This window comes from Peromyscus leucopus, chromosome 7 (genome assembly GCF_004664715.2).
Source record: "Peromyscus leucopus breed LL Stock chromosome 7, UCI_PerLeu_2.1, whole genome shotgun sequence".
Classification (NCBI taxonomy): Eukaryota; Metazoa; Chordata; class Mammalia; order Rodentia; family Cricetidae; genus Peromyscus; species Peromyscus leucopus.
Window position 1 is genome coordinate 66,277,560 of NC_051069.1, and position 24,602 is coordinate 66,302,161.

The 24,602-nt window shown below is 38.1% G+C and overlaps 1 protein-coding gene across 1 annotated transcript in view; it reads right to left on the reverse strand.

The window, feature by feature from the left end:
- The window catches only part of Cwf19l2 (CWF19 like cell cycle control factor 2), a 92,046-nt gene extending 68,360 nt beyond the window's left edge, over positions 1-23,686 (reverse strand). Inside the window, 7 exon segments of the mRNA XM_028893013.2 lie at positions 699-814; positions 6,313-6,403; positions 8,540-8,659; positions 9,331-9,441; positions 13,982-14,104; positions 21,817-21,927; positions 23,564-23,686. Coding sequence (XP_028748846.1) covers positions 699-814; positions 6,313-6,403; positions 8,540-8,659; positions 9,331-9,441; positions 13,982-14,104; positions 21,817-21,927; positions 23,564-23,656 — 765 coding nt within the window. The 5' untranslated portion in view covers positions 23,657-23,686.
- Positions 23,687-24,602: the final 916 nt, after the last annotated feature.

The following is a 24,602-nucleotide window of genomic DNA, read 5'->3' on the forward strand; positions in this document are numbered from 1 at the left end:
AATGTCAGCAGTGCTTATCTCTAAAGGTGTACTACAGAGACTCCCCTGTATTATTTAAATTTTCTTCCAATGAGAAAAAAATTCTACGTTTATATTGAACATACACACATTTTAAGTTTTACAAACTTGGTTTTACATTCATTATGTTAATCTTAAAAAGATGTAGGATGGGCTGGCAAGATGGCTCAGTAACTAAAGACACTTGCTACCAAGTCTGATGACTTGAGTTCAATACCTGGGATTCACATGTAGAAGACAACAACATGATGGAAGGAGAGAATTGACTCCCTTAAGCTGTGCCCTAGACTTCCACATGGGCCCTGTGGCATGAGTACTTCCTGAGTATGGGCACATAAATAAATTTACAAATGGAAAAACTTTTTTTTTTTTTTTTTGGTTTTTCGAGACAGGGTTTCTCTGTATAGTTTTGGTGCCTTTCCTGGAACTTATTCTAAAACCTGGGCTGGCCTCGAACTCACAGAGATCTGCCTGCCTCTGCCTCCCGAGTGCTGGGATTAAAGGTGTGCACCACCGCCGCCTGGCTATAAAAAACATTTTTAAGCAATATTCTTACATAAGAAGAAGCAGGAAATTACTTAAAAGAATGAAGATAAATCTAATATTAATTTAACTCAAAATGTTGCATTATTCAAAACAAAGACATTTAGTTTTTCAAATAACTATGAAACAATACTTACCCCATATTTTTCCACTACAATATCCTCAAAATTTCTGTTTTCTTTTTGAGCTTGTTCCTTCATTCTTTGATAAGACTTTCTTAGCCAGCTTAATCCTCCATCTTCTACTCCTGAAGCTAAATTCCAATAATAAGCATCAGTTGTATTTCTTAGGTGGTTATTACACAATTAATATTTACTGTTTCTATCACTTTTAAAGTATAAATTTAAGTGCTTTCCTTGATTAATTAAAAGTTATAACCACAATTAATATTCACCATGTATTTAAATACTCACCTATGCAAACTACAAAGGCTTGTTATGATAAAATAGGAAAGCGAAACAAAACTACTTATAAATTTAAAAACAAGCATAAAATTATACAATTCAATAAAGTTATAGAAAAATCAAAGAAGTTAAGAATTATTTATTTAATGTGGGGTCTTATTATGCAGCCTAGATGGCCTAGAACTCACTATGTAGACCAGACTGGCCTTGAACTCACAGAGACATGCTTCCCTCTATCTCCTAAATCCTGGGATTAAAAGCATGTGTCATCATGCTCAGCCTAAGCATTATTCTATGGAATTTTCTCTGACCTTCCAGTTGGATTTATTTTAAAATATATAGGGATGGGCACTTCCAGAAATAAGAAATAAATATGCACAGAAGAGAAAGCAACACAAATAATAAATAAGAAAGTTATAGAAGATAATGTCATTAAGCTAAACTTTAGTTATGATTAGCAACTATGAGTATATGAATGCCTTCAATGACCTGTGTGTGTGTGTGTGTGTGTGTGTGTGATGTCTTATTTTCAATCTGCACAAAGAAATTTAATTGATTACTTAAATTAAAACTCCGTTCCTGATTTTCCTTGCTCCAATGAAGACTGCTTTTAGATCCCTCCAGCTCTAGAGCCAAGAAACACACACAGGCTCTTGGAACATACACAAGAATCTTCATAACAGAACAGCCTACCAATAGCTCAAGTGTGGAAAAGTCCATCACCAAAGAGGACATGGAGATCCTGATCCATTCTTAAATACAACAAAGAGAATAAATGAACTACAGTTATTCACAACAATATGGAAGAACTTCAAATGTGGACAAAAGAATAAAAAAGATGAAGTGTAGAACTCATTTTTGGTACTAGAAAATAGGATAATGATTAAACCTTCCAGTGACAGAGTTACTAGCAGGGAACAAAAACATTCTTGAGTTGTTAAAACTGTTGTTTCTCCAACTGTGTGCTGCCTTTCCACAACACTCTATTGTGTTGATATTTTATTTGTGCTGAAATGTGGTGATATTTTATTTGTGCTTTAATAAATAAAGCTTGCCTGGAGATCAGAGGAAAAAGGCCAGCCATTGTAAGTAAACAAAGAAGTCAGGCAGTGGTAGCACATGCCCTTAATCCTATCACTTAGCAGGCAGGATCTCTGTGTATTCAAGGCCACACTGAAAACAGAACCAGGTGTGGTGGCACACACCTTAATTCTAACACTAGTTAACCATGAAGTTCTGGAGGTCTGTACAGACAGATAGAAAGTAACAGAGCTGAGCAGGAAGAGGAAGTGAAGTAGCTGGGTGGAAAGAGCAAATCAGATGGCAGAACAGCAAGGCATATAGGTGTGGGTAAACAGGAAGTTGCGCATTTGTTGCTGAGGTAAGGTTGGCTAGTGGCTTTCCCTATTTCCCTGATCTAAGGCATTCACCCCCACATTTGGCTCCCTGGTTTTTCTTGTTGTTGTTGTTGTTGTTTTGTTTTTTATTTATTTAATAAGAACATTTAAAATTCATCTACACTCTATGACAAACTTCACTCTGTTTCATCTGTGGTTTAGGTACTTTTCCTATGTATGTCAGACTTTGATAAGAGGCTTAAGAATGAACAAAGTAATGGCTCAGCGGTTAAGAGCATGTGCTGCTCTATCAGATGACCCAAGAATTCAGTTTCCACACTCACATCAGTTGGCTCACAACTGTCTATAACTCTAGCTCCAGAATGACATATCTGGCCTGCATGGGCACCTGCATTCCCATTCACATAGCACTCCACCTCCACATGTATGCATAAATAAAAGTAATAAAAATATTTTTTTAAGTTCAGAGACAGAACCAAAAGCAAAAGAGATTTTATCTAAAAAATATATATTCAAATTAATCGTACTGTTTTACTCAAAACTCAACATTTCCTAAGCAATACTTTTAATACAATGTGGCCTTTCTTTAAAGATTTAAAACACTTTGTGATTAAAGCCTAGATCTCTCACGATGTCATTTTTCATTCAAAAGTTTATTTCACTTGTTCTTTTCTACTTATATAGTGTAAATTACAGGCTGTAAGCACCCAAGGATTAACCCAAATCTGCAGTCAGCATGGTGATAAGTAAAAAATCCCCAGTAATTTATGTCTTTATTAATGTTCCAACTACATAATTAGATCACTGAGTCCACAGAATCATCTAGAAAACTAATCAAGTAACAACTGGGCATCATGAAAATCTCTCCTCAACTGTCACTAAGATATTAGCAGTCTAGAGAGAAATCCAGGAGAACAAAAATAAGACTGATTCCCATATGCTACTGTGTATTAAGGAAACCTAACAGGAATAAAAACCCAAAAATTCAGTCACAACTTGAATCCTAACTTTAGGAATATCTGTGCATCATCAACTGTGGTTGATAAAATAAACTTAACAGTCTTTTTAGTGTTATCACTAGGAATGATACTAATATACTACTGAGAAATCACCCAATTTAATATTTTAAAGGAAACAGATCCACTCACTTGCAACAGCATTCTCAGATTCAATCAACAAGTCTTTAATGAATATTTAGCACTCATGAAAACTGTTAAACACACTATAATTCACACCATGAAAATAGCAAGTTTTTTTTCAGCCTTCTGTGCTAAAAAAATGGTCTGTCAATAATTACAGTAAATTCAAGAGTGTGCCACATTTAGGTATTCCAAACCTATTTTTATCCAAGTAAGTCTAGAATTCAGTTTTAATTTCAAGGTTTTAATAAGTTATGCTGTAATAAACCACTACCAAAGAAACACTAGAAATCTCTTCCATTTCTCTCAGAAGACAAGTTAATACATAAAAAACAATAAATTGAGCATCAGAAAACCTAGACTTCAGTCTTGATGCTGTGAGACCCTCACTGTATTCTCTAAGACGAAGGAGGCTTAGACAAAGATATCTTAATATAGATAGACCCAGGCCAGTTTCAAGCTCCCGGAAATGACAGCACCAGCCCCAGGAACTTAAAAGTACAGCCATCTGGTAGCAACTAATTAACAAAAAGAGTGCCCCAAATGCCAGCCAAAAGCCAGGCCATTTGGTGGTGACTGATTAACCAGCACCGGAAATGGCACTTCTCAACTATGGAAACAGGCTCTAAAAGTTCTAACAGAGTAAACGGACAAACTAAAATAAGGTAACATGGAGGCCCAGGAAGATTTAGTCAATTAGAATTGTACCCATACTAACTCCCCCACAACCTGCAGGGACTCATGGTTTTTGCCTTTAAAAAGCCAGCCTCACAAAGAAAGAGCAACTCCTCCCTGCCTCGCTGCGCTGAGATGAGTAAGTGCTTGAGACAAAGAGTTCCCTGTTTCAATTAGAAATGAAAATAAACCTTGCTTTTGTATTCCGGGCATCCTTGGTCTTAAGTGGTCTCTCTGGGGGTGATTTGGGCATAACACTGTTAGTACTATATATTTTTAACATTAAAAAACAAATCATTTCTTTGAACTATTCCATCTTCATGTTAAATAATGCAGCTAATTAAAGCCACCTTTAACAATCCTTTCAACTTAAAGATTCTGACAGAAAAGTCCAAAAAGAGAAGAGGAGGAAGAATCAACAAGAGTTCAGTGAAAAAGCCCATAAACCAGTGTCTACCAAGCACATGAAGAAATCAGTCTTCTCAATAATCTTCAGCAATGAATGTTCCAATGTGAATCTGAGGCCTGGTCCCTTACTACTCACATGAGTACAGACAAATCACCCAATCACTGATTGTTCCCTACCTGTTAACTTTCTAGAAAGCTTTGTATGACTACTATTACTAATACTTAATCTGGTAGAGACATTTCTGTCAATGCTAAAAGCAGAATAAAAACGTGCGGCAGTGGAATAATCCTGAAGATTTGTCTCTTGAATTGGTTTAATAAAAAGACGATTGTATGGTGGCAAGGCAGGAAGTATATGTGGGACATTCAAACTAATAACACTGGAAAGGAGGGCTGAGTTAGAGGAGTTGCCACTCAGATGTAGAGGGAGCAGGAGATGAATGTGCCATGCTAATAAAGGTACCACCATGTATATGGCAGAGCATAAATAAGGAATATGGGTTAATTTAAAATGTAAGAGTGAGTTAGTAATAAGCCTGAGCTATTGGCTGAGCATTTAAATTAATATTAAGACTCTGAGTGGTTATTTGGAGTGGGATGTCGGGACAGGAAAACTCTGCCTACAATGTACAGTCACTAATAACTAAGTAAAATTACTAAGTAAAAATTCTAAAGATGTTTTTGAGTGGATTTGGTGGCTTCATGCTCACAGACAATAAAGACTCTTAAGAAGGAGCCAAATAGAAATGATCTATAAATAAAAATCTGCTGTGGAACAATTCTTTTCTACAATATGAATATGTATTACACTAATTTGCTAATAAAAAGCTGATTGGCCAATAGCTGGGCAGGAAGAGACTGAGCTCAAGAGCCAGACTAGGATAATTCTAGGAAGAGGAAGGGAGAAGTCAGAGAGTCACCAGCAGATGCAGAGAGAGCAAGATGGGCACGCCGTACTAAGAAAAGGTACCAAGCCACATGGCAAAGCATATGGGTCAATTTAAGTTTAAGAGTTAGCTAGTAACAAGCCTGAGCTACTGGCTGAGCATTTATAATTAATATAAGCCTTTGTGTGTTTACTTGGGACCAGCATAAATAGAATATTACTGATAAATAACTAAGACAAAAGGATAATATTATTATCCACAATTTTATTTTATTCTGGCTAAATTGCAATTGGACTTATCACTGAATTGGCAATACAACATACTAAGCATTATGTGATGCTCCATCAACTGAAAAACACCTCCTAAGAACACCACAAATTTTATGAATGCTGACAAATGAAGAACTTCTAAAAGCAATAAAATTGCATCTTTAATGTTCATACATTATTTGAATAAATGTTACACTAAATATATTTTTATATTTTGCTATAGAATTAACAAACAAATGCAATATACAGTTTCCCATGATCATGCTTTGTCTTAAACTTTGCCCATTTAAGCTAAAAACTTGCAAATGATGGTCATTATGCACAATATATACTGAATCATCTTGCTCCAAAATACGTTAACAGTAAACTTTCTAAATAATAATAATGTAAATAAGAGTTCAAAAGACTGCAGGAATTTCGTAAATATTTTGTTATATATAAACTCAAATCATTCTCTTAAGAACACTAAACTTAAAGAATTTGTATGCTTTTATTAGTGCATATTAACTACAAAAATAGTGGGTTTCATTATGACATTGTCACACACATATATAACAAACTTTAATCATATTTACCCCTCGCCTACGAGTCCACAAAAAATATAAAAATACCTTTAGTAACTGCCGGTATACAATTTTCTGATGGTAGACCTGTCCCACCGTCCTTCCAATATGGATTCAATTCTCTTTCTTGTAGTTTGGACTAGAACAAGACATTTTGAAAGTTTAGAGTGTAAAAGTCAATCCACCATGGAAATGATTACTAACTAATTTGAGGCTAACAGTCGAATATACAAGCCTCAACAAACCATTTAAAATTCTTTAGACACGTTATTTAACTTGCAGGTAACAATGTCTAACTAATGTTCATGTGTCTTTATTGAGCACCTACCATTTCTCAAAACTTTGACATCTAACTCAGAGTCTTACACAAGACATTCCAAAGTTTAGGTAAGACATTCAAAAAAATCCTGTTTTCCAATGTTCCACAAGGGTAGCAGCTTGATTACAAACCAACACAATTACCATACTTACTGCAGCTTGAATGTTAAAAAGTCTTTTAGTAAAACACCTGGTGCCAGATACTGGGGTAAATGCTGAAAGATCAGAGAGATAAAGGAACAAGCCACTGCCACGTCTTACCTCTAGGACTCCTCAGCCTGAAAAGGCCAGTTCCTGTCTCATCACGCCTTATATACCTTTCTCCGCCCAGCCATCATTTCCTTGTTAGTGCTGGGATTAAAGGCATGTGAGCTTCCCAAGCAAAGGCATGAGATCTCAAGTGCTGGATTAAAGGTATGTGACTCCCAAATACTGGGATTAAAGGTGTGTGCCACCACTGTCTGGCTCTGTTTCTCTTCCAGCTGAATCAATCTCATGTAATCCAGGGTGGCTTTGAACTCACAGAAATCCAGATGGATTAAAGGTGTGTGCCACCACTCCCTGGCATCTATGTTTAATCTAGTGGCTTGTTCTGTTCTCTGATATTCAGGCAAATTTTATTAAGTTATACAATATATCACTATAACTTACTTTTAAAATTAGACTGGGAGCAAAAAAACAAAAAACAACACTGACCACAGAACTCTCAAAATCAGTTGGCTATATTTTTCACTTGTTGATCTATATTACATTAAAGGTAAATTTTAAGACAATCTCTGAAAGCCACAAGCTTCAGCATTTCTATATGTTGTGGTCTCTAAGGATTCCCCATTATTTTCTTGACATCAAAGTGAAAACAATAACAACCACGCTTGCTTAATATTTCTTATGGCACTCTAAGCATCTTGAAAGCATTCTTATTATAACTAATTTGTGTACATAAAGAAGGCTCAGTTGATGGTTCAACTGTAATTCAAGGGTCGTGTAACAGACAATAATTGCTCAACCCCATTTACCTAGATTTACACATCTAGAATGTCTTTTAAAAGATATATTTTATGTGCCTGTGTCTCGGTGTAAATATGTGAACATGTATGCAGATGCCTGCCCAGGCCAGAAGTATTGGCTCTCCTGAAGTTGGGGTTACAGCCAGCCCTGAATCACCCACTGTGGGTTCTGGGAATTGAACCTGGGTCTTCTGGAAGAGCAGTCATGCTCTTAACCACTGACCCATCTTTCCAGCCAGAATCTAGTATATTTCTCTAAAAAACACATTTTTATTTTTATTTTATGTGTATGAGTGCTTTTAAAAAAATTGTTTCACAGTTCTTAGTTATCAAACATCATTAAAAAACATACTTCACAAATAAAATGCTATTACAAATAAGGCATTTACTTTATGGCTATAGCAGGAATCTTAAAAGTTCTTATTAACCAAATCAAACCCGAGGCTAGTTATTGGGGTGAAAGCTGGAAGATCAGAGAAGCAGAACAAACCACAGCAACCTCACCTTGCCAGTTCCTCAGCTGATCCTGTTTCCTCAGACTGGAAGCCTCTGAGTCCTCATCCAGAATGGGTCTCAGCTGAACTGTAGCTCAAAAGCCTAAAAGCTTAACCAGCCAAATGCTTAACCAGCTAAATGGTTCTAGTTTCTGGTCTCTATGCCTTATATATCTTTCTGCTTTCTGCCATCACTCCATGGGATTAAAGGCGTGTGTCACCATGCCTGGTTGTTTCCAATGTGGCCTTGAACTCACAGAGATCCAGAGGAATTTCTGCCTCTGGAATGCTGGGATTAAAGGTGTGTGCTACCACTGCCTATCCTGTATGTTTAATATTGTGGCTGTCCTGTTCTCTGACCTCAGGTAAGTTTATTAGGGTGCACAATATTTTGGGGAACACAATACCACCACATACGGCAAATTAAAAAATTAAAGCATTGCAACTATTCCTTACCTGTTCTAGCGCTTGGGCTTTCTCCCGCTCTATTTTCCTTAGAGATTCCTTTTCAGCTTTGAGTGATGATAAGGACACAGTTTTGACAGACATAAAATCAACAGTCATCCACTCATCCCGCTGTTTAAAAGAATGAAACCATTTCAATCTGTACTTAAGACCTTCTCAGTATCAGAAACTGCAGGCACCAGCCAGAAGCAAACACTATGTGGTTAGCCACTCTCAACACGCTTCTCATTTTGCTGCACCTTAGCCTCTCCCTTATGAAAGTGGGGTAAAGAACTCACCTTTCAAGTTTGTTTTAAGGAGTAAACAAATGCATATGAAAGGCAGCCAACATAGAGTCTGGCACACGTAATGAATTGTTAGCTCCTGTTCACCTTTCTTCCTGTATCTGTGGCTAATTGGGTAAACTATATTCTTTCTTAGGTATGTATATGAATAGAACTCAAAACTATAAGCATTGTTAAGCAAACTATGACATAAGGGGAAGAGAAAAAAAAAGATGCAACTGAACTAGACAGGAGATTCAGATTTCTAGTATTAGGTAAATCCAACAGAAGAGGAAAATGCCAACAACCACAGCTGAGAGAGCTCTGAAGGGCTGCAGCACAGATGAGCATCTACCTTCCACATCAGGACAAGGCCAGTATGAACACCAGCATTCAGCATTTCTGTGGAGAGGGTTCATGAACTACTGCTAAAGTATAATTCTCCTGAAGTTATTACCATCAGTTTAATACTCATCTGCTTTCAGAAGCCATTTCTCTCTAAATCAGGTGGGTACTCACCTGCATAATGTGGCTGTCACATGCTTTTTCTGGCCTTCTGTCTTTCACTTTCCAGGTCTTTTCTTTAACAGGTGTCTGGGAAGGGACGGCCTCAACCCACTCATCAGAGCTCTAGAAACATTTAGCATATACATGACATTTATAATTTGCATACTTATACATAAAATACTGGCATTAAGTGGAAATAATTCAGCTTCTTAGAAGAGATTATTTCATTGTTTTCCCCTTTTAAAAATAATACTGGAAAATCTCAACAAATAACATGAAAATCCTACTTTGGTTTGAGCCCAAAAGACATAGCCAAATTCATTCTTCCTCTCATAAGTTATATCAAAAAATAAAATTAAAAGCTAGAAAGGAAAACACCATAGCAAGGCTCAATTTCTACCAATGTCCAAATGAACTCACAAGTTTGTCTCAATAGTATCGGGAAATAACACCCATGTAAAGGAGTTTGACAGATATACTTGACAGACATACTTGTGTCTTAAGTGCTAGAGAGATAGCTCAGCAATTAAGAACATTTGCTGCTCTTTCAGAGGACAGAAGTCTAGTAGTTCTTAGCACTCACACTGATGACTCACAACAGGCAGACATAGCTACCGATCCAGGACATCAAGACCATGTGTTTCAGATACACACACACACACACACACACACACACACACACACACACACACACACAAATTGGTTTAGTTAGGATGTCTATCTGCTGTGACGAAACACCATGACCAAAGAGTAAATTGTGGGGAAAAGGGTTTATTTAGCTTACACTTCAGCATTGCTTTTCATCACTGAAGGAAGTCAGGACAAGAACTCCAAAAATGGCAGGATCCTGGAAGCAGGAGCTGATGCAGAGGCCATAGAGGAGAGCTGCTTAGTGGCTTACTTCCACCGGTTTTGAAGGCATGAAGGGGTCATACAGAGCAGCTGAGGCTTGGCACTATGAGAGGCCAGGAAAAGCCACTGGTGAACATATAGGCTCAGTGAACATATAGCAGCTGAAGGCCCAGGACTGAAGTGGTGATGAAAAGAAGCAAGGCTTGACACTATGAAGAGAGCCTATTAGAGGTGGCTATTGGTGAAAGTTGCAGAGAGGAACTCCAGCATTTTGGAAATGACAGTACCAAAGGATAACCACAAAGAACAGGAGAAGCAATGGAGTGGAGCCAGTTGGAGAATATAAGACAAGTTGTGTGTGCTGCAGAAGGCAGAGCCAGAAAAGTGACCCAAGCTCTTTGAAGGAGTCTAGAAGATCGTGAATGGATCCCAAAAAATGGATAATTGGAATTTTGTTTTGCTTTGATTGGGACTGTGCCCTGATTTTTTTCCTCTTAAAGTAAGAACATATTTTACTGGAGACCACAGTTGAGAAACTTTGAATTTTGAAAGACCTTGGATTTTAAAAATTTGGTTACTAAAATTTTAATGTGTTCAAGTTTATAAAGACAGTGGGACTTTTAAAGTTATTTATGTTCTTAATGTGAGATCTTAAGAATGAATAAGAAAGGAAGGGTTATGGCTTAATAGTGATACGTTTGTCAAGTTGACAAAGAGTCAGTTGTACTGGGTAGTTTTTGTGTCAACTTGACACAAGTTAGAGTCATCATAGGAAGGAGCCTCAGTTGAGGAAATGCCTCCTTGCATTTTCTCATTTAGTGATCCATGGGGGGGGGGGGGCATCCCTGGCCTGCTGCTAAGAACTACTAGACTTCTGACCTCTGAAAGAGCAGCAAATGCTCTTAACTGCTGAGCTATCTCTCTAGCCCTTAAGTCACAAGTATATCTGTCACGAGATATATTAAAATATGTAAAACATATTTATACTCTGCCACATCAACTGCCAACTGTTTCCCAAAGCAAAGCAGATTCTATTCATTCACTCATTCATTCATTCATTCCTTAATTTGGATTGAAATGCCAGAGCTTATTCATATTTACATACTTTTTTTAAAAGGTCATTACATATGTATTTCTATCCTAACTCAAGTTTATATTGTCAAATCAATTTAGTGCCTCAATCACAATTCTTTATGCCATGCATTAAAACTGGAATTTACAGCCTGAAACAAACAGTACTTTTTTCAGAAGATGGCCAATTTGCTACAATTAAGTAAAATAACAAAGAGGTTTGAGTTCCAGGAAGTTCTGTCATAGGAATTCTATAGTGGAGGTTTTCTCTGACTTACCATATGCTGACCAATGACTTTTCATTAGTTCGAGCCACTGGGAACTTTATCACCACAGTTCCAACCACAAAAGTCATCATCACCACCTGCAACTTCAGTTAACTAGACACTAAAGAAACTAGAGTTCACCTTACTGATCCTTAATTGGTTAGGTAGTAAGTTCTATGACCACAGAAACCACAATCACGCTTGCCTACTCTGTACCTACTTTAATAACCAGACCACTGTTATCTTCTTCACACCTTCCTAGAGTTTTCTACCAATTAACATTTCCTATACTTACAACAAATGATCTCTCCTCTTACTTTAGCAAAAGAGATCACTTTGCTTCCTACCTAGTCCCCCCAAGCCCCTGGCAAAAATTATTTACCGTTGTGCTTGGTCTAATCTCCTGTCAACTCCCTGCTGCAGGCAGGTCCTCCTCCAAGGGTTTTGGTCTCATTCTAGCCACCTTGCTCTCTTTCTGGTTTGCTTCAAAGAAAGGGCTCTGATGGCTTAGATTTGTATGCTGAAGCATTTCAAATCCCCATCTTTTTTGAGGGGAGGTTTTCTTGCCTTTTGTACACTTGTAGCAGCAATTCATCTTCCAACTACTCCATTTCTAAGACAATATTACTCAACGAGTAATTGCCCAATCAAACATTTCTCTAAACTCATAACTATCATACACATTTATCTAGTACCAACTCTTCAAACTTGATAAATGGCTTAGATATTTCCAAGCTCAACAAAATATTCCAGTCTTTATCTCCAAAACTTCAACTCTGTTGATGACTCATGTTCAAGATTTTCAAGATAGTCTCCAGTCCAACCCTCATTGTTTATTCTGCATTTCCTTCCTATATTCCTCCTCCTTTACTCTATTTTTAGGCATATGTTGTTTGAGGCTCCATCTTCTCACTACTATATTTTTTATTCTTTACATTTGGGACTATTATATTCATCCTCATGGTTTTAATTACCTTTTTTCTTCTTTTTTGTCCAACCAAAGCTTCAGTGACTTAATTAGCATCTTGAGTGTTATGATGAACTCAAGGATAAATAAACCCCTCATCTTCCACAAAGCCTGTTTCTTCTGCTGAATTACTGAGTTACCCAACATCTCAAATTAGAAATCACAGGATCATCTTGCCCACTTATCCAAGCTGATTTTCAACTCCAAAACACTAGTCAAATATACCATCTAACAAACACCACATCACTGCCCTAGGAGCATATGTCCAACCCTCCTAGCCCCAACTCCAGTTCTATCCACAACAGATTGGTTCAGAGGCCTGTGTCTACAGACCAAATTAATTTCAACTAAGTCAAATGGGCTGATGTAAAAATCAAGGAGAATTGAAAAAACATTGTTAGATTCCACCTGCGTGTTGAAAAGTAGAATTCAGGAAAAAAAAAAAAAGAAAAGAAACACTGGACTTGGTAAGATTGTAAAGCATGCACAATTCAATTCTAATTCCATGAGCTAAAGCTGACTCCTAGACCTAAATGTTGTCACCTTCACAACTGAATAACCAAATAAAGCTCTAGAATCCCCATCTTTCCTGCCCCCCTTCCTTCTCCAATATCTAAGTCTCTATCCATCATACATTTGGAGTGCTAGAGGGAAACCTGATCATAGCACTTACCTTGCATGGTTCCTGTCACTAAGACTATGAAATCTCTCTCTTTTTTTGTTTTTTGTTTTTCGAGACAGGGTTTCTCTATGTAGTTTTGGTGCCTGTCCTGGATCTTGCTCTGTAGACCTGGCTTGCCTTGAACTCACAAAGATCCATCTGGCTCAGCCTCCCAAGCGCTGGAATTAAAGGCATGCGCCACAAACACCCAGCATGTAATATCTCTTCCTTGCTGCTGACAGAACCCGATTTTTTCTGAAGAAGTAATTAACCCTAAACATTTCTATGCCATCACTATCTACACATACCCCTTTCATCTTGAAAATAAGTATGAAAGGTTTGGTTTTTTTTTTCCTCTGAGTCCAAACAGACTAAACTGGCTACCCAACATTCTCTTCTTTTTGGCCAAAAGATAAATAAACAAATTCTATTTTGAAGACTTAGATGTTACCTTCTATGGAGAAAACAGAAACACAAAGAAAACTAGACTCCAGTGTTTTAAAACTCTTCTCCCTTATTTTGTTGCTCTGCCTTAAAAATTTCCAACCACTTTTGTACAAGTGCTTTCATATCCTTTCCATGTGACTCTTCAGTGTTCCTAGTCACCTTTTAGTTTCCCTGCACATTTCATTATCATCACATTTCCAACAAAGATTAACAAATGGTATCCCACTTTCTTTCTGAAACCAATAATTTACATTGCCAGCATTTCCCCAGCAAACTTCAAGTAGCTGTCTTGTAGACATTTTTCTATCATGCATTTTCTGCCATGCACCATCAGTTCCCATACATTATTCCCTCAAGTGCACTACTCTCCAGAGCTGCAGGGCTTAGATGCTCACTTACTGAGGAACTGTCAGTCGACTCACTCTGTTTTTCACATTTCTGTTTCTTGCTCTTCTTTTTCTTTTCTTTCTTCACTTTTTTTGAATGCTTGTCCTTTTTCTTCTTTTTCTTCACAGAGTGTTCCTAATAATTTTGAACAAGTATAAATAGAATTTAATCTTACCTAATTTTAACAGGAAGGCATTTTGAATGGAAAGAAAAATCCATGCACCAAGAAACTTTACACAAAGATCATGACTATACACAACAAAATTCTCTAAAAACCTTTAACATTCTTTCTGTAAGATAAGCACTACTGATCAATGTAATAGTTCAGACTTCTTACCAGAAAAGATATGAGAGGAAAGTTTTGGTTAAATTATTTGTATGTGACAGATATTAAATAATATATATATATATATATACATCCACTAAGTTTTAGTGATAGGCAGTGTAGGAGCAGGACCACAGTTACTAATACATATTAAACATTTTAAAATTTCTAAAAAACATATTTTTAATATTCTCATTAGAAAAAAAATGAGTGGATGAAAGGTACATAACCTCAACTAAATCTTTCTATGTGTACATAAATCAAAATATCATAGTGTCCTCTGTAAATATAAATAATTAACATTTGTCAATTAAAAACAAAACAAACACCACCACCAACAACAACAAAAAAAAACCTTGCATCAATTGTGGGGGCACATGCTAGAAAGCAAACTGCTAAAACTTTGTAAAAAGAGAAAAGAAGGTTGATAAAAATTAACTAACTACAACAGGCAGAGGCAGGTAGGCCCGGCGGTGGAGGCCAGCAGAGACAGACAGACCTGGCTGGCGGTGGCCCACAGAGGAAGACAGGCACGGCAGCGGCAACAAGCAGAGGCAGGTAGGCCCGCAGCAGCGGCCAGCAGAGGTAGACTGGCCCGGCAGAGGCAGGCAGGCCCGGTGCGGAGGCAGGAAGGCCCAGCAGACAGTAGCCAAAACACAGTCGCAATAAAGACCAGAAACAGAGCTATTACCCGCTGAAGAGCTAGTGAAAACTAGCTCTTAATCAAAAGCTTGGAACAGGGACGCCTCTAACCCCAACACTCGGGGAAGAAGTTATCTCCGTGGGATGGAACCAGAACGAATCTGAACACTCCATCTGAGGCCAACCCAGAGCCCAGCTGCTGATCCTGCGAAACCCAACAACTTGGAGGTGTTGGTGAGACTACCCCGCTCAGCTGAAATCCATCCGGGAGAGGATTCAGATCCCTACAGTTTGAAGTCTGAAGAAACAAGATCAGCTGAGAAGTTGACAAATGAACAAAACGTGACCTGGGAACACTGAAGAAGGCACTGCCCAGCCACCAAACCAGATCACCAGAATCAGAAGTATATACTTCACCGACTGAGATCAACTGCTCCTGAAGAAACAGCCCAATAGCACCAATTTAACCAAGAACTCCTAGTGAACCAAGACTAAAAGTTAGAACAAGAGAGGCATTCTCAGACACAGACACCACCTGCACCGAGCAGAGGAAGAGATGACTAGACGCCAGTGCAAAAATACAGGCAACAACATAAAGACCTATATGGCAACATCAGAACCTAGTGATTCTACACCTGCAAGACCTGAACATACCAAGCCAGAAGAAACAGAAGAAATCAATCCTAAAAATGACTTTAAGAAGATGATAGAGGCCCTTAAAGAGGAAGTGAAACATTCCCTTAAATAGGAAATAAAAACTTCCCTTAAAGAGGAAATGAAAAACTCCATTAAAGAGGAAATAAAAACTTCCCTTAAAGAGGAAATGAAAACTCCATTAAAGAGGAAATAAACTTCCCTTAAAGAGGAAATGAAAAACTCCATTAAAGAGGAAATAAAAAACTCCCTTAAAGAAATGGAAGAAAAAACCAACAAAAAATGGGAAGAAATCAAAGAAAGCCAAGAAAAAGCAATTAAACAGATGAAAGAAACATTCCAAGATCTGAAAAATGAATTTGAGACAATAAAGAAAACACATGCTGAGGGAATGCTGGAAACAGAAATCCTGACTAAACAAACAGGAACTACAGAAATAAGCATAACCAACCAATTGCAAGAGATGGAACAGAGAATCTCTGACACTGAAGACACAATAGAGAAAATAGATTCGTCAGTCAAAGAAAACACTAAAGACAAAAAAGTCGGAACACAAAACGTCCAGGAAATTTGGGACACCATGAAAAGACCAAACCTAAGAATAATAGGGATAGAAGAAGGAGAAGAATAAAAACTCAAAGGAACAGAAAATATATTCAACAAAATCATAGAAGAAAACTTTCCTAACCTAAAGAAAAGAATACCTATGAAGATACAAGAAGCTTACAGAACACCGAATAGGCTGGATCAAAAAAAAAAAAAAGTCCCTTCGTCACATAATAATCAAAACACTAAACACACAGAACAAAGAAAAAATATTAAGAGCCGCAAAGAAAAAGACCAAGTAACATATAAAGGCAAACCCATCAGAATAACACCAGACTTCTCAATAGAGACTATGAAAGCTAGAAGATCATGGACAAATCTTATGCAGACACTAAGAGACCACGGATGCCAACCCAGACTATTATACCCAGCAAAACTCTCAATCACCATAGGTGGAGTAAACAAAATATTCCAGGATAAAACCGGATTTAATCAATACCTGTCAATAAACCCAGCCCTACAAAAAGCACTAGAAGGGAAAATCCAACCCAAAGAAGTTAAACACATCCATGAAAAGTCAAGCAATAGATAATCACACACCAACATACACCAAAGAAGGAGAACACAACACAACCACAAAAAATAACAGGAATTAACAATCACTGGTCATTAATATCCATCAATATCAATGGTATCAACTCACCTATAAAAAGACACAGGCTAACAGAATGGATAAGAAAACAGGATCCATTCTTCTGCCGCCTACAAGAAACACACCTTAACTTCAAAGACAGACACTACCTCCAAGTAAAGGGCTGGAAAAAGGCTTTCCAAGCAAATGGACCTAAGAAACAAGCTGGTGTAGCTATCCTAATATCTAATAAAATAGACTTCAAACTAAAATCAATCAAAAGAGATCAGGACGGACATTACATATTTATCACAGGAAAAATCCACCAAGATGAAGTCTTGATCCTAAACATTTATGCTCCAAATACAAAAGCAACCACATTCATAAAAGAAACACTACTAAAGTTTAAAACGCACATCAAATCCCACACATTAGTAGTGGGAGATGTTAACACACCACTCTCACCAAAAGACAGATCTACCAGACTGAAACTTAACAAAGAAGTAAATGACCTAACAGATGTTATGACTCAAATGGACTTAATAGATATCTACAGAACATTCCATCCTAACACAAAAGATTACACCTTCTTCTCAGCACCCCATGGAACCTTCTCAAAAATTGATCACATGCTTGGCCACAAAACAAAACTCAACAGATACAAAAAATTGGAATAACCTCCTGTATCTTATCAGACCACCATGCCTTAAAGTTAGACCTCAACAACAACAAAAATTATAGAAAACCCAAAAACTCATGGAAACTGAATAATGCCCACCTGAAACATCAATGGGTCAAGGAAGAAATTAAAAAGAAATTAAAGATTTCCTAGAATTCAATGAAAATGAAAGTACAACATACCCAAACTTACGGGACACTATGAAAGCAGTGCTAAGAGGAAAATTAATAGCTCTAAATGCACACATAAAGAAGATGGAGCAATCCCATACCAATGAATTAACAGCACAACTGAAAGCTCTAGAACAAAAAGAAACAAACTCACCCAGGAAAAATAGACACCAGGAAATAATCAAATTGAGGGCTGAAATCCGCAAAATAGAAAACAAGAGAACAATACAAAAAAAAAAAAATTAATGAAACAAAGAGTTGGTTCTTTGAAAAAATCAACAAGATAGACAAACCCCTAGGCAAATTAACCAAAAGGCAAAGAGAGAGCACCCAAATTAACAAAATCAGAAATGAAAAGGGAGACATAACAACAGACAATGAGGAAATCCAGAGAATCATCAGATCATACTTCAAAAACCTATACTCCACAGAAATGGAAAACCAGGAAGAAATGGACAATTTTCTGGATAAAAACCACATACCAAAATTAAATCAAGACCAGATAAACCATTTAAATAGACCAATAACCCCTAAAGAAATAGAAACAGTCATCAAAAGTCTCCCAACCAAAAAAAGCCCAGGATCAGATGGTTTCAGTGCAGAATTCTACCAGACTTTCAAAGAAGAACTAATACCAATACTCTTCAAAGTGTTCCACACAATAGAAACAGAAGGAACACTACCAAACTCTTTTTATGAGGCTATAATTACCCTGATATGCAAACCACACAAAGATGCAACAAAGAAAGAGAACTACAGACCAATCTCCCTCATGAACATTGATGCAAAAATACTCAACAAAATATTGGCAAACCGAATCCAAGAATACATCAAAACAATTATCCATCATGACCAAGTAGGATTCATCCCAGAGATGCAAGGATGGTTCAACATAAGAAAATCAGTCAATGTAATACACCATATAAACAAACTGAAAGAAAAAAACCACATGATCCTCTCATTAGATGCTGAAAAAGCCTTTGACAAAATCCAACACCCCTTCATGATAAAGGTCTTAGAAAGATCAGGAATACAAGGAACATTTCTAAACATAATAAAGGCAATTTATAGCAAGCCAACAGCAAACATCAAATTAAGCGGAGAGAAACTCAAAGTGATACCACTAAATTCAGGAACAAGACAAGGCTGTCCACTCTTCCCATATTTATTCAATATAGTACTAGAAGTTCTAGCTAGAGCAATAAGACAACAAAAGGAGATCAAAGGGATACAAATTAGAAAGGAAGAAGTCAAACTTTCACTAATGCAGATGATATGATAGTATACATAAGTGACTCCAATAACTCTACCAGGGAACTCCTACAGCTGATAAACTCCTTCAGTAAAGTGGCAGGATACAAGATCAACTCAAAAAAATCAGTAGCCCTCCTATACACAAATGATAAAAGGGCTGAGAAAGAAGTCAGAGAAACGTCACCCTTTACAATAGCCACAAATAATATAAAATACCTTGGGATAACACTAACTAAACAAGTGTAGGACCTTTTTGATAAGAACTTTAAATTTCTAAAGAAAGAAATTGAAGAAGATATCAGAAAATGGAAGGATCTCCCATGCTCATGGATAGGTAGGATTAACATAGTAAAAATGGCAATCTTACCAAAAGCAATCTACAGATTCAATGCAATCCCCATCAAAATTCCAACACAATTCTTCACAGACTTGGAAAGAAAAATACTCAACTTCATATGGAAAAACAAAAGACCCAGGATAGCTAAAAGAATCCTATACGATAAAGCAACCTTGGGAGGCATCACCATCCCTGACCTCAAACTCTACTATAGAGCTATAGTAATAAAAACAGCTTGGTACTGGTATAACAACCGACATACAGACCAATGGAATCGAATTGAAAACCCTGACATTAATCCATGCACATATGAACACCTGGTTTTTGACAAAGGAGCCAATACTATACAATGGAAAAAAGAAAGTATCTTCAAGAAATGGTGCTGGCATAACTGGATCTCAATATGTAACATTACAAATAGATCCATATCTGTCACCATGCACAAAACTCAAGTCCAAGTGGAACAAAGACCTGAACATAAATCCAGTTACACTAAACTTAATAGAAAAGAAAGTAGGAAGCACTCTTGAACGCATTGGCACCTGAGACCATTTCCTAAATAAAACACCAACAGCACAGACTCTGAGCACAACAATTAATAAATGGGACCTCTTGAAATTGAGAAGCTTTTGCAGGGCAAAAGACACAGTCAATAAGACAAAAAGACAGCCAACAGAATGGGAAAAGATCTTCACCAACCCCACTCTGACAGAGGATTGAACTCCACAGTATATAAAGAACTCAAGAAACTAGACATCAAAATACTGAACAGTCCAATTAAAAAATGGGCTAAAGAGCTAAGCAGCAAATTCACAAAACAAGAATCACAAATGGCTGAAAGACATTTAAAGAAATGCTCAACATCCTTAATCATCAGAGAAATGCAAATCAAAACGACTCTGAGATACCACCTTACAACTGTCAGAATGGCTATGATCAAAAACACCAATGACAGTCAATGTTGGAGAGGATGTGGAGCAAAGGGAACACTCCTCCACTGTTGGTGGGAATGTAAGCTCGTACAACCACTGTGGAAATCAGTATGGCAGTTTCTCAGAAAATTAGGAATCGAACTGCCTCAAGACCCAGCCATCCCACTCTTGGGCATATACCCAAGGAATGCTGATTCATACCATAAAGATACATGCTCAGCTATGTTCATAGCAGCACTATTGGTAATAGCCAGAACCTGGAAACAACCTAGATGCCCGTCAATGGAAGAATGGATGAAAAAAATATGGTACATATACACAACGGAGTACTACTAAGCAGAGAAAAACAATGAAAGCATGAAATTTGCAGGCAAATGGATGAAACTAGAAAAAATCATCCTGAGTGAGGTAACCCAAACCCAGAAAGACAGTCATGGTATGTACTCACTCATAAGTGGATTCTAGATACAAAATAGAGAACAATCAGACCACAACCCATAAACCATGGAGGCTATATATATAGCATGGAGGTCCCTAGGGCCACTGTGGCTTATAATAAATTTTGGTTTTACTCAATTACTGAAAAAAAAAAATAGCCAAACGAATGGAAACACATGAACTATGAACCAAAGGCTGAGGGGCCCCCAGCTGGATCAGGCCCTCTGAATAGGTGAGACAGTTGATTGGCTTGATCTGTTTGGGAGGCAATTAGACAGTGGGACCAAGTCCTGTGCTCATTGCATGAGTTGGCTGTTTGAAACCTGGGGCTTATGCAGGGACGCTTGGCTCAGTCTGGGAGGAGGGGACTGGACCTGCCTGGACTGAGTCTACCAGGTTGATCTTAGTCCTCGGGGGAGGCTTTGCCCTGGAGGAGGTGGGAATGGGGGATGGGTTGGGGGGAAGGGGAGGGTGTGGGAGTGGGGAGAACAGGGGAACCCGTGGCTGATATGTAGAACTGAATGGTATTATAAAATAAAATAAAAGGGGGAAAAAATGAAGAGAAAAAAATTAACTAACTAAATAAAAAGACATGAATCTTACAACATGTACTTTCAGATCTAGAAGATTCCTATAAATAGCCCACAGATTTTAACTAAATCTACCAGCCAACACAATAACAAAACCTTTTCATATCATGATAAACTTGTGGTCAAGACAGACATTTTGTTGCCTAAAGAGATAAGTTTCAATAATTCTAACCACTTGACAGTGAACATGTTATTGACAACCTGAGTTCAATACCCAGAATCCATAAAGTAGGTGAGAATTGACTCAGGCAAGTTGTAAGTTGTCCTTTGACCTGCACACATACCATCACATACATACATACATACATACATACACACACACACACACACACACACACACACACACACAGAGAGAGAGAGAGAGAGAGAGAGAGAATATAAATACAAAGCAAAATTGTTCCTCAATATTAACCTGAACCATACTTTAAAAAGAAAAGACATAAGCAAGATATATTGGCACATGCCTTTAATGTCTTTAGTCCCAACACTGGGTAGGGAGAGGCAGGCAGATCTCTGTGCTTTTGAGGCCAGCCTAGTCTACATAACAAGTTCCAAACCAGCTAGGGCTACATAGAGAGGCCCTTCCTAAAAATACAAAATCAAGAAAATAAGTCCTATCATTACATCAAGCACATCTGTTGATATTCACCTGTGAGCACTGTTCAATTCTCTCATTCACATCAGGTAGCATCCATGTGTCCTCACCTCGAAGTTGCTTAAGTTCTTTGCATCTTTGTTCTTTTTCAAAATTACTTTTGGCCTAAAACAAAAGAATATGAAAGACAAACTGACAATTGATACAACTGCTTTTCAAATACAAAAAGAAAAATTGGTAATACTTTCATATAAAGATTCCTAGTCAATAAATGGTCTATTCTTGGGCTGGAGAGATGGCTCAGTGGTTAAGAGCACTGGCCGGGCGTTGGTGGCGCATGCCTTTAGTCCCAGCACTCGGGAGGCAGAGCCAGGCGGATCTCTGTGAGTTCGAGGCCAGCCTGGGCTACCAAATGAGTTCCAGGAAAGGCGCAAAGCTACACAGAGAAACCCTGTCTCGAAAAACCAAAAAAAAAAAAAAAAAAAAAAAAAGAGCACTGGCTGCTATTCTAGAGGACCCAGGTTCAATTCCCAGGGTCCACATGGCAGCTCACAACTGTCTGTAACTGCAGTTGGGAGATGTGACACCCTCACACCAATGCACATAAAATAAAAATTAAATAAATTATTTTTAAAAAAATGGTCTGTTCTTGACAATAAATTTGCCTCTACTAGTATAGGAAAGATTTTAAAAAACCTAACAACAGCTTTTCTTTAGGACTACCAATCTTCAGTAAATCTGGGTACAAATCACACATAGTATCCTGTCCAGTACTAGCTTATGTCTTCCTTTCTCCCTGTCTCAAGTATAACTTGGAATCACTTTAACTGCCATCATCCCTGTTGTTATTTATTTTTGCTCTTTTCTGAGGGGCCTGTGGGAGCCCGTTTCAGGTTCCTCGTGGCTTTACCCAGCAGGTCCACAGAGAGGATTAGGACCACAGGCCTGAGTGCTGGTTTCTGAGATGGACTGCTCTTGGCTGTGCTGGGGGAGGATTTTTTGCTCCACCCCTTGGCAGCTCTATAAATACCCCGAGGCAGAGACAGTCAGGGCTCCTTGGAATAGGTTCCAGGCCCTCTCGAGGCTATCCTTTATTTTCTATCTATTTATCTCCACAATCTAAATCCTTCTATCTAATATTTCCTGCTGCTCGCACTCAAGAAAACTCTGGGGAACTGTGTGGTTGGCCCACCACCCAGCTCCCAAATAAATCACACACAGAGGCTCGTTCTTAATTATCAATGCTTGACCTTAGTTTAGCTTAGTTTCTAGCCAGCTTTTCTTAAGTTAAATTATCCTAACTACCTTTTACCTCTGGGCTTTTCCTTTTCTCTAACTTCTGTAAATGTTATTCTTACTCCGTGGCTTGTGGTGTAGCAGGGTGGCTGAGCCCTGCAGTCCTCCTCCTTCTCTGGCTCCTAGATCTTAGATCACTCTTCCCAGATTTGTCCTATTTATACTCTGCCTGCCAGCTCCACCTATCCTTTTACTACCTTGCTATTGGCCAGTTCTCCAGAGAGGAGAGAGAGAGAGAGAGACAGAGAGGAGAGAGAGAGACAGAGAGCACACCTAGAAAAGGCGAGTTATAGAAGTGATGAGAGTTGGTTGTGAGATAACTCCCGGGAGTCTCAATTCCTACAACTCTAAATAACTGTCCGAGATCTGTCTAAGACAAAAAACGAAAGCATTTTAAGAACTAAAGATTGATTCTCTCGGAAAGTGCTGGCTTAGCATGCATGAAGCCCTCAGTGCAAGCTCTAGTTTTAAAAGGAAGAAAGAAAACCCTCCAAAGCGGAGGTACCTGGCGTAATACTTCCGCCCGTGCAATTCGGATTTGTTCTTTTCGCTCTTCGATACTCTTAGCACTTTCGAATCTTCCACTGAACGCCGCCATAGTTGTTGCTGTCGTAAAGCGAGGAAGCCGTCAGGAAACCTCAGTTTACGACTGTCGTAATTCAGAAACCAAATCTAGATTTCATAGGAGCGTTACTATAGCAACGCGCAGGCGCAGATCAGAAAGTCTGTCACGCAAGATTCGGTCAAAGCCTGGAAGGCTGACATTTTAGGAGTACTGGATTCGCTAAACGCTGAGTTAATATCAACAATACGTTATGATGCACCCTGAACTATACTAACTCCTTTCTTACCAAGACTCTTAAAAATACTCCAGTGAGCTAGAGAGTTGTAGAAGTTAAAACAAGATCTCAACGTTTTGGCCGGACTTCCTGTGATAGTGCACCAGGCTAAAGGGGAGCTGATCAGAAAGTCAGGATTTTGGGGGGGAAAGGGAGTCCGGGGGATTGCTGTAAGATTCAATTTTTTTCGTTGATGGGTGTCTTTAAATATATTGAAAACGGAGTTGGAGAAATGGGTCAGCGTTTTGGACGCTAACTGCTCTTGCAAAGGACCCAAGTTCAGATCTCGGACCTTTATGGAAGATCAAAAACATTCTTAATTCTATTTCCAGAGTTATTTCGCCCTCTTCTGACCTGCACAGGCACTGCACCGCCGTGGTGCACTTACATACAGCCAGACAGAAGAAACAAAAATATGTATTTTTTATGTCTGGAGGTTGCACAAGCCTGGGTACAGAAAGAGTTCCCATCACCCTGAGGGACCTCTTTGTTGTGTTTATTGCATCTTGCATAAATAAATCTCTGTATCAAAATACTAGTACTTATCTGTGCCTCAGTTGATTGGTTCACAGGGACAAGCCATTTCTCTCTTCTTTTAACTCTGGCAATTCAGAATTTAAAATGCCAAACTTTAATAGTTACACACACACCCCAACCCCCTTCCCCCATCACCACCACCAAAGTGCTATTGTTTGATTTGATTCA